Source organism: Gracilinanus agilis, chromosome 5, assembly GCF_016433145.1.
Source record: "Gracilinanus agilis isolate LMUSP501 chromosome 5, AgileGrace, whole genome shotgun sequence".
Lineage (NCBI taxonomy): Eukaryota > Metazoa > Chordata > Mammalia > Didelphimorphia > Didelphidae > Gracilinanus > Gracilinanus agilis.
Window position 1 is genome coordinate 60,095,079 of NC_058134.1, and position 15,120 is coordinate 60,110,198.

The window sequence follows — 15,120 nt, forward strand, 5'->3', positions numbered from 1 at the left end:
GAAGTTGATAAAGTCCTGGGCAAATCACTTAAACTGTCAGTCCCTGACAATGCTCTAAGATCATGAACTCATGATACACTAGAGTCAAAAGACGGTGGTTGTTCTTCATTAGCATCTAGGATTTCTCTATACTCATAAAACCACAAGTACTTTCCCCATCCCTGTCCTTTTCCCTATTCCCATCCCTATTATAAGGGTGAAAAGGGGGTTTTATGGGTTCAATATATTAAAAGATGGTTGCCAGAGGATTGAACTATTATCAATCCTCAATTAAGAATAATCTCAAGTCAAAATTGACTTTTATGGTGATTTATTTACAATTAGGAAGGTCAAAGATAGGGAAATTGAGAGAGAGAAACTCTGCTCCAGACCAGATAAAAATTTAGCGGCCCCAGAAGAGGGGCACAGAGGTTAATTAAACAAGGCTTCTAGCCACAAGGCCTTTCACAATTAAAGAGTCAAGAGAGGCCTCCCTGAGGTTAGAGCCTCCAGAAACACCAAGGGAGGAGAGAGAGAGTCAGCCTAACTTACTCATGTGACAATTCAAAGAAGGTATTTAAAGGAGTCTCACCAGGGTCTCAGCATTCCAACACTCCTCCATGAACCAGAAGAGGTCCTTCGCCGGACACTCTCTTCCACAAAGACCTCAGCTGACTGAGGACCTTCTCCTTTAAAGGGGTCACTTATGCGTCACGTCCTGGGCCTCCCTCCCAATTTGCATGTCCAATCACAATAGACAATTCTCATAGACTGCCCAGGGGGCAGGTCAGTTGATTCTGATTCATCACTCACTCCAGCACACATGGGTTACTGACCTCCCAAGAATGGAGATGCTCTCACCTTTGTGATTAAATCTCAACATGGGCAGTGTAGACTTAATCCAATTATCACACTATCCTATTAACTTGTGTATCCTTCTGGTTTCAGCTGCAGAGAGTTCTGAGATGTGCCTAGAAGCTACGGATTTCATGTGTCAAGACAAGAAATGTATTGAACACCAACTAGTTTGTGACTACAAGCCTGACTGCATGGATAGCTCAGATGAAGCTGACTGCAGTAAGTATTTCTTTCCACATTAAATATTCAATCATAAAAAATGTATGTACACAATAATAAATAATATAGTTTGAAAGGATTTATATAATTCTCATAATCTTCTAGCTCCTAATGAGCTTGGGCAAACCAAAAGATTTCCTACAACCACTGTATATAATGGCTTCAGCTACTCACCATATAATGGACACCAGTCATACTAGATTATTAGCAACTTTTTTTAAAAATCCTTACTCTCCATCTTATAATCAATACTGTGTATTGGTTCCAAGGCAGAAGAGTGGGAAGGGCTAGGCAATGGGGGTAAAGTGACTTGCCCAGGGTCACACAGCTAGGAAGTGTCTGAGGTCAGATTTTAATTTAGGACCTCCTATCTCGAGGCCAGGCTCTCAATCCACTGAGCCACCCAGCTGCCCCCTATTAGCAAAAATTTAAACTGTGTAAACTGAAATATTTGAATAAAGTCTGCAAAAGACTGGCTAGACATTGAAAAAAGCACAAATTTTTTTTTTGTTTTCTCTCTTGTTTATGTTTATTTCCCTAAACCAGATGTTTTCAGTTGTAATTAATGTTTGGAATATTGGCTAAATAACAGATAATCCATTAGTCTGATTATATAGGATACTATGTCTTGTTAGAGATTCATAAAGATCTATTTAGAGCTCCTGAATAAGCATATTTAAATAATCTTAAATTATTTCTTTGCAATTCCTTCCAATCTTAGTGTCCCAAAGGGCAAATTAAGAAAATAAACTAAAAACGAATATTTAAATCATCATATAAAATAGAAAAAGCTTTGGGTCTAGATTTAAACAACTTAGGTTTGCATTCCATCTCTAAGGCTTACTGTTTGTGAGACTGAGTTTTTCTGCCTGGGTTTTAGTATTCCATTAAATAAGGAGTTTGGGTTAGATTGTTATTTAGATCCCTTGCAGCTATAGATCTATGATCCTATGATTTACAAAACTTTCCTTCCATTCAGGTCATATTGACCTGCCTTCATTCAGACCTGGGATAACAGATTGCCTATTCATCTCTAAATTGTAAAAACTTATGAGAAAGGAATTTCAAATGACCCTCACTTTCTTTAAGACTAGGAAGTTTTCTTGACCTAAGGTCCATGAACTTAAAAAAAATTAATAAATATATTTGAATATAATTTATTTCCTTTGTAATTCAGTTTTATTTTAATTTATCCATTTAAAAGCATCTTTATTTTCATAAAGGCTTCACAAAAATGTTAAGGTCCTATATTTTACAAGTTAATCTCATAGATTTTTTTTATTTTATAAGCCATGGTACAAGTTATCTTAGAGCTTTTCAAGTTCCTAACACAAATATTGTTCGTTCTCTATTTTTCCCCTCTAAAATCTAGCTCTTCCTATAATTACTCATAGCTTGATCCCAGTGCTGATTGATGCAGTAGCTTTGACCAGCTTTATTTCTACCCTAAGCTAGTTTGCCCCTTTTAAGATAAAACCTGGTCCACTCCTCACCCAGGTACCACTTCCAAAGTCTTATCATATTGATGAAATATTAATACAGTCACTTAATGGGAAGAGTTTCCTAAAGCTGATTAGTTCCTGACTCAAGATATCCATTAACCTTAGTCTCCTCAGTACCTGAGCTTAAAAGTGTATTCCTCCACCTTCAGATTTGCATTTGCATTTAATTTAGTAAAACCCACACTTAATAAGTGACTAGTATGTTCCATGCACTATGGCACATATTGAAGATACCATTACCACCATAGAAAATTTATCTTGTAATAGTATTTGAACATCTATTTCTTCAATGAGCCCTGAAATTGAGATATTACAGGTAGGTCCCAAATAGCATTAATAATAAATCCTATGAAAGGGTCACATTATTTGGTTTTGCTTTACTAAGTATAATTATATGTAAAATATCAAAATTGATTTCAGCCCAATGGAAACATACGGCATGAACTGAAATAATTTGACTACTTTAAGGGATTTATTATTTGCAGTAATCATATATTTCCCTTGGACTTTAGGGATAACATAAGAATTGTTTATATCAAAATATAAATATAGGAAACAATTGATATCAATGAGCCAGTTTGACAAACAGTAATAAATAGCCAAAATTTTGGGGAAATTTATGAAATCTTTCCTAGCAGAAGATTTTGAGTAAAGTGCCATTTAGCATTCAAATTGTAGTGAGAAACTCCTGGGTTTATACCCCAAAGAGATAATAGGGAAAATGCTTTTACAAAAATATTTATAGCCATGGCAAAAAATTAGAAAATGAGGGGGTGTCCATTGATTGAGGAATGGCTGAATAAATTGTGGTATCTGATGGTGATGGAATACTATTGTGCTGAAAGGAATCATGAACTGGAGGATTTCTATGTGAACTGGAATGACCTCCAGGAATTGATGCAGAGTGAAAGGAGCAGAACCAGGAGAACATCGTACACAGAGACTGATACACTGTGGTACAATCGAATGTAATAGAGTTTTTTACTAGCAGCAATGAAATGATCCAGATCAATCCGGAGGAACTTAGTAGAAAGAACGTTATCCACATCCAGAGAAAGAACTGTGGGAGCAGAAATGCAGAAGAAAAACATATGAACGATCGCATAGTTCAATGAGGATATGATTAGGGTTTTGATGTTAAAAGATCACTCTATTACAAATATGAGTAACATGGAAATATATCTTGAACAATGATATACATATAACACAGTGGAATTACTTGTCAGCTCTTAGAAGGGGGAGGGAAGAGAGGTGGGGAAAATCATGAATCTTGTAACCATGGAAAATATTCTAAATTTTAAAAAATAAATTTCAAAAAATGTAGTAGGGAAGTAATATGAAAGGCATTCAGAGGAACTGATCACTGCTTGTAAATAATTCCTCTACCTAACCCTAGCCCTCTGAAAAGCATCTATTTCCTGGACTACCTTCCTTTAATTTAATTTTTTTGTCAGTTTATTTCACTGGGGACATCTTCTCTTGCAGGCCTCTCCAGAGAACTGGAAATACATACATAAAAGACCAAAGAGCACATTTTAACTGATTTAATGAATATAACAAAATGAAACCATTAATTGTGGAGATTACCAGAATTAAATGCTTGAGATTCATTAATCTTTGATACAAAATTAGTTTAAGATTTAAAAAGGAAGGATTTTCAGTCCTTGGGGCCCCGCTCTGAAATTGTTAACTGAATATCAAAGATTTTTATGAATCATTAGGTCACTTAAGGAGAGAGAATAACATACATAGGTGATGTAAATTAAATTTTGCTGAGGTTTTATGAGAGGAAGTGTGCCTTAGTGGATAAGGAACCGACTTCAATCAGAAACATGAAATCCATACCAGCTCTGATATATACTAGCTGAGGGACTTTGGCCAAGTATCTTAAGTTTTTCAGTGCCCCAAGTGATTCTCTGCAAAATTAAGCAGCAGGTTCTAGTCTGTATTGATAGAGAGCTTTCTAATACTAAGCCTGTGAAATTACCAGTCCAGATTATACAACTCTCAAAAACTTGTATACATTATACAGTAAAAGGTAGCCAGATTCTTAAGTAATTATGATAGCTGATCTTGGCCTAGGAATAAGTAATGACCCAGGATTCCTACTTTTACAAAGGAAGATGAGATGATTAGGCAGAGTGATGCATCACTGTCACATCTTCCCTCCAACCCTATTGCCAGGGTAAATTTCAGAGAAATTGGTTATAGAAAATATATATGGTTTGAGAAATATAACTAAAGGACTTTTATCTTCACATTTCACTTCTACCAGGTAGTTGATTAAGAGACCCTGGTCATCTCGTCATCTCTCTTGATACTAGATTCTTTATCTGTAAGGGGTATGGGAATTTGACTAGATGGGCTCTGAAGTCCTTCCAGATGGTTCATTCTATGTTAATACCTCCTCTGGACCCACTATATTAACACTTGAAAAATTAGTTTAAGGTCCCTAAGAGTAAATGACTATTAGGTTCTATGAATAACCTAAATGTATTGGGTTTTCTAGTACTGTTCTTCATGAGCCCTCTCTCCCTCTCCCCTCACCAGGATGATCTTCATTATCATTCATCCAATTGAATTCTATTAACTTTAAGATTCTATCTTATTCTATTATTATTCTATAATATTCTATATAAAATCTATTATTATTCTATCTAATTCTATTAACTCTAAGAAGGCATAGGAAGACTTTTAAAAAATAAAGCAGATTTCTGGGGGTGGAGCCAAGATGGAAGAGTAACTAGAAAGCAGTGCAGTTTTACCACAAAAATCATCCATGACTAAGAATAAAATACAGGAGCATAGGAATCAACAAAGAGACAGTGAAACAACCCTCAAAGAGGAGAAAACCAAAATTTACCCCGATACCAACTGGGTAACTGAGGTGAGAGGGAAGAGGAGCTAGCAGAAGTCATAGGAGAGAGTCCAGAGCAAGTCGAGAGCAAACCACACCCCCACCTCAAAACATCTGCTTTCACAGGTTCTAAGCTTAAGCCCTGTCTATGGGGCAGACTCTGAGATTCTGGCAGGGCAATTAGTGGTCCAAACCAACTCACATTTCTTGAAATTTCAAACCTGTGTATAAGTTCAGAGTTGTAGAACAGGACAATCTGGGCTGAAGGGACCAGATCCATGTGGGCCCAGAGTATAGCCAGGATTCCTAGTCTAGGTGTAGGATGAAGACATAATCCATGGTTTAAGGTGAGGGCACAGTTCTCAGGGAGAACTTCCCCAGGATCTCTTTACCCAAAACTAAGGGCAGAGTTGCAGGACGGGGCAATCAAGGGTGTGCTTGATTGAATCAAGGACACCTTGAGATAAAAATAAAATTGAGCCTAAGCCTGGGGCTAGAATTTGATCAGCACTTAACCTGACCAAGTACAGAGTGAGATCAAAAGCTTACACCTAAGTCTGAGGAAAGTCTATCAGCATCTCAAGGATCAATTGAATCAGCACTGGGAAGGGACTATCAAAGTCCTCAGCCTTCAGACCATCTGGTAAACTAGTAACAATCCAGAAAATAAGCAGAAAATAGCATCAAGGAAGGGCTGAAGTTTAAAAGGTACTCCAGCTTCTGAGAAAACACAGCCTACCTAGGAAAAAATGAGCAAACAACCAAAAAAGCACCTAACTCTAAAGACTTATTATGGAGACAAAGCAAGGTGCAGACACAGAAGAAGACAGAGAAATCGATGGAAACACATTCAAAGTCCAAAAGTAAAATATGGAATGGACACAGAGTCTGGAAGAGCTCAAAAAAGACTTCAAAAACAAATTAAGAGAGGTATAGGAAAAGTGGAGAAGAGAAATGAAAGTGATGCAAGAAGAAAGGAAATTGATGCAAAAAGAAAGGAAAGTAGATGCAAGAAGAAATAGGACAATTGAAAAGGGAGAATCAAAAACTGACAGAGAAAAGTCAGGTCTTAAAAATCATAATTGGCCATCTAGAAACTAATGATTTCATGAGAAATCAAGAAGCAATAAAGTAGAATCAAAGGAATGTAAAAGCAGAACAAAACATGAAATACTTTATTGAAAGAATAACTGACCTTACAAAATAGATCTAGGAGAGACAATATGAGATTATTGGACTACCTGAAAGCCGTGATGATAAAAAACAACAACTTGGATGTCATATTACAAGACACTACGAAAGATAACTGCCCAGAGATAGATCCTTGAACAAGAAAATAAAATTGAAACTGAAAGAATTCAGAAATCACCTCCTGAAAGAAATTCTCAAATGACAACTTCCAGAAATGTAATAGCTAAATTCAAGAGCTATCAAGTCAAGGAAAAAATACTTCAAACAGCCAGAAAGAAACAATTCAGATAGCACAGAGCTACAATCAGGATCACTCTGGACCCACTCTACATTAAAGGATTGGAAGGCATGGAATATGATATTCAGAAAGGCAAAAGATTTGGGTTTACAACCCAGAGTCACCACCTCAGAAAAATAATATATTCTTTCAGGGGAAAAATAGTAATTCAATAAAATAGAAGATTTCCATGCATTTCAGAGGAATTAGTGAGATCTAAAAAAATTGAATGTCAAATATGAGACACAAGAGAAGCCAAGCAAGGTAAAAAGGAAAGAGAAAATTTAAGGGACTTAAGGTCAAAATGTTTATATGCCTACATGGAAAGAGAATCTCTATAATTTTTTAAAAATATACTCTTAGTAGTAAATAAGATAGAAGGAATTTATTCAGATAGAGGATGAAGAAGAAAGCTGATTATGATAATATGATGCATCTGATGATATATGATGATATGACATATATGTAAATGTGATGATTTGGAATGATATGTATGTAAATGATACATATGCATAAGAACGACATGTAAACAATCAATCAAGGGCTGAAAGAGAGGGTTGTACTGTAAGGGGTAATAAAGTTTTTTGGTTGGGTGAATATTAAAATGTTTGGTTGCCAGGGAATTGAATAATTATCAATCCCCAATTAAAGTATAACCACAAGTAAAAATGACTTTTATGGAAGTTTATTTACAAATGAGAAGAGGAAGACAAAATAAGAAAAACAGAGAAAGGAAAGGATAGGGTAAGTAATCTAACACACTAAGTAATTTTCCTCTGGCTCCCTGATTCAACACAGGCAGGTCTAATTAATCCTCAGTTGGAGAAGGCTCAACCTTGAGCCCAAGTCCAGAGGGCCAGAGGGTTGGAGGGCCAGAGATGAATGAAACAGAAACTTCAGTCAGAGTCTCTTTTGAAAGAGCAGTTTCTTTAGAGAAGTCCAGGAAGATTTAGTCTTTACACTCACCACATGTAATTCTAAGGGAGAGATTAACAGCAGTCTCATTTAGTCCAAGGCCTCAGCCAATGGTTGGAGCTACTCCAGGTCCTAGTCACCCACCACAAGAAGAAGTGAGGAGCCAAGAGAAAGTGAACTCCTGAAGTTCTTTCAATTTTTCCAGGCCATTTCTTTTGTCACATCCTGTGCCTTCCTCTTATTTTACGTGTCCAATCAAACAGACTCTTTTCTTAGGACTGCCTAAGGGGCAATCAGTCAATTCTGATTCATCACCCATTCTTGCACACATGGGTCACAGACCTCCCAATTTTAGAGTTAAGTGGAGTTGTTTACACTTTTAGTGATGAGATTTGAGAATGGGCAAGGTAGATTTGATCTCATTATCACAGCACTGAGAGAAAAGGGAAGGGAAAGATAGAATGGGATAAATTATATAACATAAAGAGGTGAGAAAAATCAATACAATGAGGGGAGGATAAGGGTGGTGACAGGCAATGCTTAAACTTTACTCTCATTGTAACTGGCTCAGAAAGGGGAAAAAAGGATATAATCAGTGGGGTATAAAATTCTATCTTATTTTACAGAGAAGTAGAGGGGAATAAGACAAGGGAAGGAGAAGGTAATTAAAGGGAGGGGGAAATAGGATGGTGATAAAAAGTAAAATACTGATGAGGAGAAATAGAGTGAAAGGTAATAAAGCAGAATCTAGAGAGAATAACACTATGGAGGGCAATACACAATTAATAACCATAATGCTAAATGTGAATGGGATGAACTCACCCATTAAATGGAAGCAGAAGAATGGATTAAAATCCATAATCCTAGTATATGTTTTTAAAAGAAACATATTTGAGGCTAGATGAAACACACACAGATTTAAGGTAAAAGGCTGGAGCAGAATTTATTATGCATCATCTAAAGTAAAAAAAAGCAGGAGTAGCACTCATGATACCAGACAAAGCCAAAGTGGAAATTAATGTGATTAAGAGATGAGGAAGGAAATTACATTTTGATAAACAGTACTATAAACAATCAATTAATATCAATACTAAACATTTATTCACCAAATGGTATAGCATCTAGATTTTTAAAGAAAAAATGAAAGGAACTCAAGAAGGAAATAGAGAGTAAGACCATATTAGTGGGGGAATCTCAACATTCCCCTTTCAGAACTAAATAAATTGACCCCAAAAAATGAATAAGAAAGAAATAAGGGAAGTAAATGACATGCTAGAAAAATTAGAGTTAATAAATATATGGAGAAACCTGAAGAGGGATATAAAGGAATATGCCTTCTTCTAAGCAGTATATAGAACATATACAAAGATTGACCATGTACTAGAGCATAGAAATATTGCAAACGAATGCAGAAAAGCAGAAATAATAAATTCCACTTTTTCCAGATCTTAATGCATTAAAAATTATAATTAATAAGAATCCATGGAAAGGCAAATTTGAAATTAATTGGAAACCAAATAATCTAATTCTTCAAAACAGGAAAGTCAAAGAAGAAATCATAGAAACAATTACATACTTCATTAAAGAGAAAGACAATGAGGAGACATCATATCAAAACCTATGGGAGATAGACAAAGCAGCACTCAGGGGAAAATGTCTATCTCTGAGAGCCTATAACAACAAAATAGAGAGGGCTGAGTTCAATGAATTGGGCTTGCAACTTAAAAATTAGGAAAAGAACAAATTAAAAATCCCCAGATGAAAATTAAATTGCAAATCCTAAAAATTAAAGGAGAAATTAGTCAACTTGAAATTAAAGAACTCTTGAACTAATAAATAAGAATATTAGCTAGTACTTTGAAAAAACAAATTAAATAGACATAGTACTAGTTAATCTAATTAAAAAAGAAAGAAGAGAATCAAATTAATAGCATCAAAGATAAAAAGAGTGATCTCACCTCTAATGAAGTAGAAATTAAGGTAATTATTAAGAATTACTTTGATCAATTATATGGCAATAAATATGACAACGTAGGTGAAATGGATGAATATTTACAAAAAACATAAATTCCCTAGATTAGCAAAAGAGGAAATAGAATACTTAAATAATCACATCTCAGAAAAATAAATTGAACAAGCCATCAAGGAACTTCCTAAGAAAGAATTCCCAGGACCAGATGGATTCACAAGTGAATTCTATCAAACATTTAAATAACAACTAATCCCAATACAAAATAAATCATTTGACAAAATGCATAATGAAGGAGTTTTGCCAAACTCCTTTTATGACACAAATATGGTACTGATTCCAAAGTCAGGCAGACCAAAAACAGAGAAAGAAAACTACATAGTTTTCTTTATGAACATAGATGCAAAAATCTTAAATAGAACACTAGCAAAAAGACTCCAGCAAGTGATCACGGGGATTATTCACTATGATCAGGTGGGATTTATACCACTTTTTATTTAACATTAATTGGTCCTGGGCAGGATGAGCTAATATCATAAAAATGACAATCCTACCCAAATAAATCTACTTATAAAGTGCCAAACATAACGAACTACCAAAAACTTTTTTATAGAATTAGAAAAAATTATAACCAAGTTCATCTGGAAGAACAAAAGATCAAGAGTATCAAGAGAAATAATGAAAAAAAAATGTAAAGTATGGTGATTTAGCAGTACCAGATCTTAAAGTGTTCTATAAAGCAGTGGTCATCAAAACAATATGGTACCAAGAGGCAAGAGAGTGGTTAAATAGAATAGACAGGGATAAATGACCTCAGCAAGCTAGTGTTCAATAAACCCAGAGACTCCAGCTTTTGGGACAAAAATCCACTATTTAACAAAAACTGCTGGGAAAATTGAAAAAGAGTATGGGGAAAAATTAGGTTTATAGCAACATCTTACACCCTTTACCAAAATTAATTCAAAATGGGAATGTGACTTAAATATAAAGAGTGAAATCATAAATAAATCAAGTGAACATAGAATAGTATACCTGTCAGATCTATGGGAAAGGAAGGAATTTAAGCAAGAGAAAGAGAATATTGCAAAAATGTAAAATGAATGGCTTTGATTATATCAAATTAAAAAGATTTTGTACAAACAAAACTAATGCAATCAAAATTAAAAGGAAAGTAACAAACTGGGAGAACATTCTTATAACAAAACTCTCTGACAAAGGTTTAAATCACAAAATATGTAAGGAACCAAGTCAAATTTACAAAAAATCAAGCCATTCTTCAATTGACAAATTATCAAGGGACATGAATATGTAGTTTTCACATGATGAAATCAAATCTATCAGTAAGCACATGAAAAAAAGTGTTCTAAATCCCTCCTGACTAGGGAAATGCAAATTGAAACAACTCTGGTACCACCTTACACCTAGCCAACTGGTCAATATAGCAGCAAAGGAAAGTGATACATGGGATATGACAAAATTGGGACACAAATACACTGCTGGTGAAGTTGTGAATTGGTCCAACCATTCTGGAGGACAATTGGGAACTATGCCTAGTTTAAAGGACTTTTAAAAGACTGTTTGGCCTTTGACACAGCCATACAACTGCTGGGTTTATACCCCAAAGAGATAATAAGAAAAAATATGTGTACTCAAATATTTGTAGCCTCTCTCTTTCTGGTGATAAATAAAATGGAAAATGAGGTGGTGTCCATCAATTGGGGAATGACTGAACAAGTTGTGGTATCTACTGGTGATGAAATACTATTGTGCTAAAAGGAATAATGAACTGGAGGAATTTCATATGAACTGGGAAGACTTTCAGGAATTGATGCAGAGCAAAAGGAGCAGAACCAGGAGAACATTGTACACTGTAAGGGGGAGAAATGTGTAAGGGGTAAAAATAAAAGTTGGACTAAATCATTTAAGAGTAGGGTTGCCAGGAATTTATTACTCAATTCCAAATTATTTTTATGGTAATTTATTTTCAAAAGGAGAGAGAGAGTAAAAACAAGAAAATCAGAGAGAGGATCGGGCAAGATATTTAACCTAGGGGGCAGCTGGGTGGCTCAGTGGACTGAAAGCCAAGCTTAGAGATGGGAGGTCTTAGGTTCAAATCTGACCTCAGACACTTCCTAGCAGTGTGACCCTGGGCAAGTCACTTGACCCCCATTGCCTAAAAAAATACATATCAAACCTAACATGCAAAATATTTTGCTCCTGCCCCTGAATCAACCCAGGCAGGGCTAATTAGTCCTCAGCTGGAGGGGCTTCAGCCTTGAGCTGAGAGCCCAGTGATGAATAAAGCAAAAGCTTCAGCCACAATTCCTCTCCCAAAACAGAAAGTCTCTCCTGAGGCTAGTCCCTTCAGAAAATCCAGGAAAAGAGTCAGTTTTTTTTTTCACTTACCCACCTGGTAGTTCTAAGGAGAAATATGAAGCAGTCCAAGGTCCACAGCCAGACTTCCTCCAGGGTCCATTTCAAGGCAAAAGAGAGTCTCCCAGGAAGTTCTAGCCACTTTTAAAGACCATTCCTTTCATCACTTCATGTACCTTCCTTCTATTTTCATATACCAATTACAGCTAAAACTTTGCTTGGGACTGCCCAATGGGCAGTCAGTTGATTCTGATTTGTCACCCACTATTGCTCACTTGGGTCTCAAACTTCCCCCACTTAGTGTAAGTGGGGCGTGTACACTTTGGGTGATTAAATCTAAAAAAGGGCAGGGGGATAGGGATATGACTTGGGTTTTGATGTTAAAGGATTAAGCTACTACAGATACAAATAACATGGAAATAGGTTTTGAATAATGATACATGTATAACCCAGTGAAACTGCTTATCAGATTCAGGAGGAAAGAAGGAGGGGGATCATGAATCATGTAACTATGGAAAGATATTTTAAATAAAATAAATAAATAAAAAAGTATCTCATAAAAGTAAAAAAGAAAATAATAAAAGTAAAGCAATCTTTTCACCCCCACTGCCAATCTCTCCTCCTTCCTAACTGGATCCCAAGGTATGATGAGCTCACATATAAAATACAATAGAAATGAGGCATATTGGTAGAAAAGTTGTGTACCAAAGGGATGCCTTCTTATTTCAGTCTCCAGAATTTTTTTTTCCATTTGCAGAAGCCTCATGAAGTTCACTTTAGGTATATCTCATTGCTGAGTTAAAGAATCAGTACCATTTAAAATTCATGTCCAGCCTTTCTCACTGTAACAAGAACATATAATTTCTGAGGCCACTACTACTGTTGGATGACTTTCCACGTTTCTCTCTTCATTTGATTTTTTTCCACTTGTGTTTTCTTAGCTACTGCTCTGATCACCAATGGGAATTTGAATGGGATTTCTTCCTCTCAAAAACTCATACAATTGCCTTGAAATATTACCCTCTTAGAATGCTGGGTTACCTAAGAATAGGAAAGAAATATTTATAAAAATAGAACAACTATGTATTTAGACACATAGTGGCTGGTTGAAGCAGGGAGCAATCACTAGTTCTCAATACCAGCAGCTCATACTAGTCCTCTCCTTATTTGTTTGCAGTACAAGAAAATAAAAATGGGTAAGCCACTGTACACATTCATGCATTTCTGGTCCAACACCCTCTGAGTCATCAGTTCTTCTAGTTCTACTGCCAATTGGGAAACATTTTTTTGGTCTTCACCCAGTATCAACTACTCAGTCACATATGACTAGAAATAGGCTCCAAAGGTCTATGCTTTTGATTGTAACCAGAAAGAGAATATCTAGGCATGCTATGCATAACAAACCACCAAAAGCAAATCTTAGTACTAAGGACTTCTTGTCCAATCCCCATTTTAGTGTATCATTATACACTAAATTAAAAAGAACAAGAAAAGAAGTTTTGTTTTGCAGGCTAATGAAAATAGTCCATTATTTTAAAATAATTCTGATCTTTTCTGCTCAATTATAATATAATTTATGAATTCATTTTCAAAGCAGCATACTCAAATCATAAAACCAAACATTCACTTGTACTACTTTTTTAACACAAAAGTCAGGAGTAACTTTAAATAGATGGAATTCCTTATTTTTCATTCAACAACACTACCCGTTAAAAATAAATATGATCACTGACTGTCACAGAGATTTTTACCATTTTTAATTAAAATAGTAAACTTAATCCCAGATCTGACTAATAGGAGATAGGAAGAGATGTTGAGCTCCCAATTTCTATATCTCACAGTGAGGAGATCTCTACCACTATTTAAAAAAAACTGAAATTGTCAAAGGGCAACATTGTATTAAACGGGAAAAGAAAAAATGTCAATATTGTCTTAAAGACACTGGCTTTAGCCAAAACTCAACAAACTTGGTAATTCCTCAAAATTTTCTTTCTTTACATATCAAGCATCTTTTCATTCCTGTCAGGAAGGAAATCTAATTGTTATAAATTTAGTTAAAATAAGTGCTTCAGTAACAAAATGGTCTCATTTGAATGATCACACTATCTCTGAGTTGAAAAAGACTCCATAGGTCCATCTACTTGATTTAATGTCCAAATAGGGATATTTGTCCTTAACAAGTGATAATCCAGATTCTAAATGAAGACTTCCATAGAAGAAGAACTCACTGCTTTACAAAGCATCTCATTTTGAATTTGTCTGTTTCATCATTAGAAGTTTTGTCTTACTTAGTAGATTTTTCTTCTTCCACTCTACTCACACTGTCTCCTACTTCAGGCCTCTATAGTATGTCATGTCTTCCCTAAGATGCCACTAGATTCCCAACAATGTCTTGTTCCTTCAAATGTTCTGCCTTTGGCATGCTTTCATTCCTCTAAACTAGTCTGGTCTTGACTTTGAATATGTTCTAATGCAGTGGTTCCCAAACTTTTTTGGCCTACTGCCCCCTTTCCAGAAAAAAAATATTACTTAGCCCCGTAGAAATTATTTTTTTAAATTTTAATAGCAATTAATAGGAAAAATAAATGCACCTGTGGCAATCACCACCCTCCTGGATCATTGCAGCACCCACCAGGGGGTGGTGGCGCCTACTTTGGGAATCACTGTTAATGTGTCAATGTGCCCCCTAAAATGATGTGCTTAGGATGCAACAAAACAATCCAGATTTGTTCAATTTCATTTTTACAAATATATATGTATGAATGAGTATATATATACATATATATACATATATATATGCGTGTGTGTATGTGTATATACTCATTCAAACATATATGCACATATTTACATATATACATAGGAATTTATATATCTGAAAATTAATATAATATACATAGACATGATAATATAGATATATTTATGTATGTGAAAATCAATATTTTATATATTAAAATTACATGTGCACATCTAATTGGAGGTA

General features: G+C 35.2%; 1 protein-coding gene across 1 annotated transcript in view; it reads left to right on the forward strand.

Moving 5' to 3' along the window:
- MALRD1 (MAM and LDL receptor class A domain containing 1) overlaps positions 1 to 15,120 on the forward strand; it is an 892,965-nt gene that overhangs the window by 573,994 nt on the left and 303,851 nt on the right. The window contains 1 exon segment of the mRNA XM_044678926.1: positions 928 to 1,056. Coding sequence (XP_044534861.1) covers positions 928 to 1,056 — 129 coding nt within the window.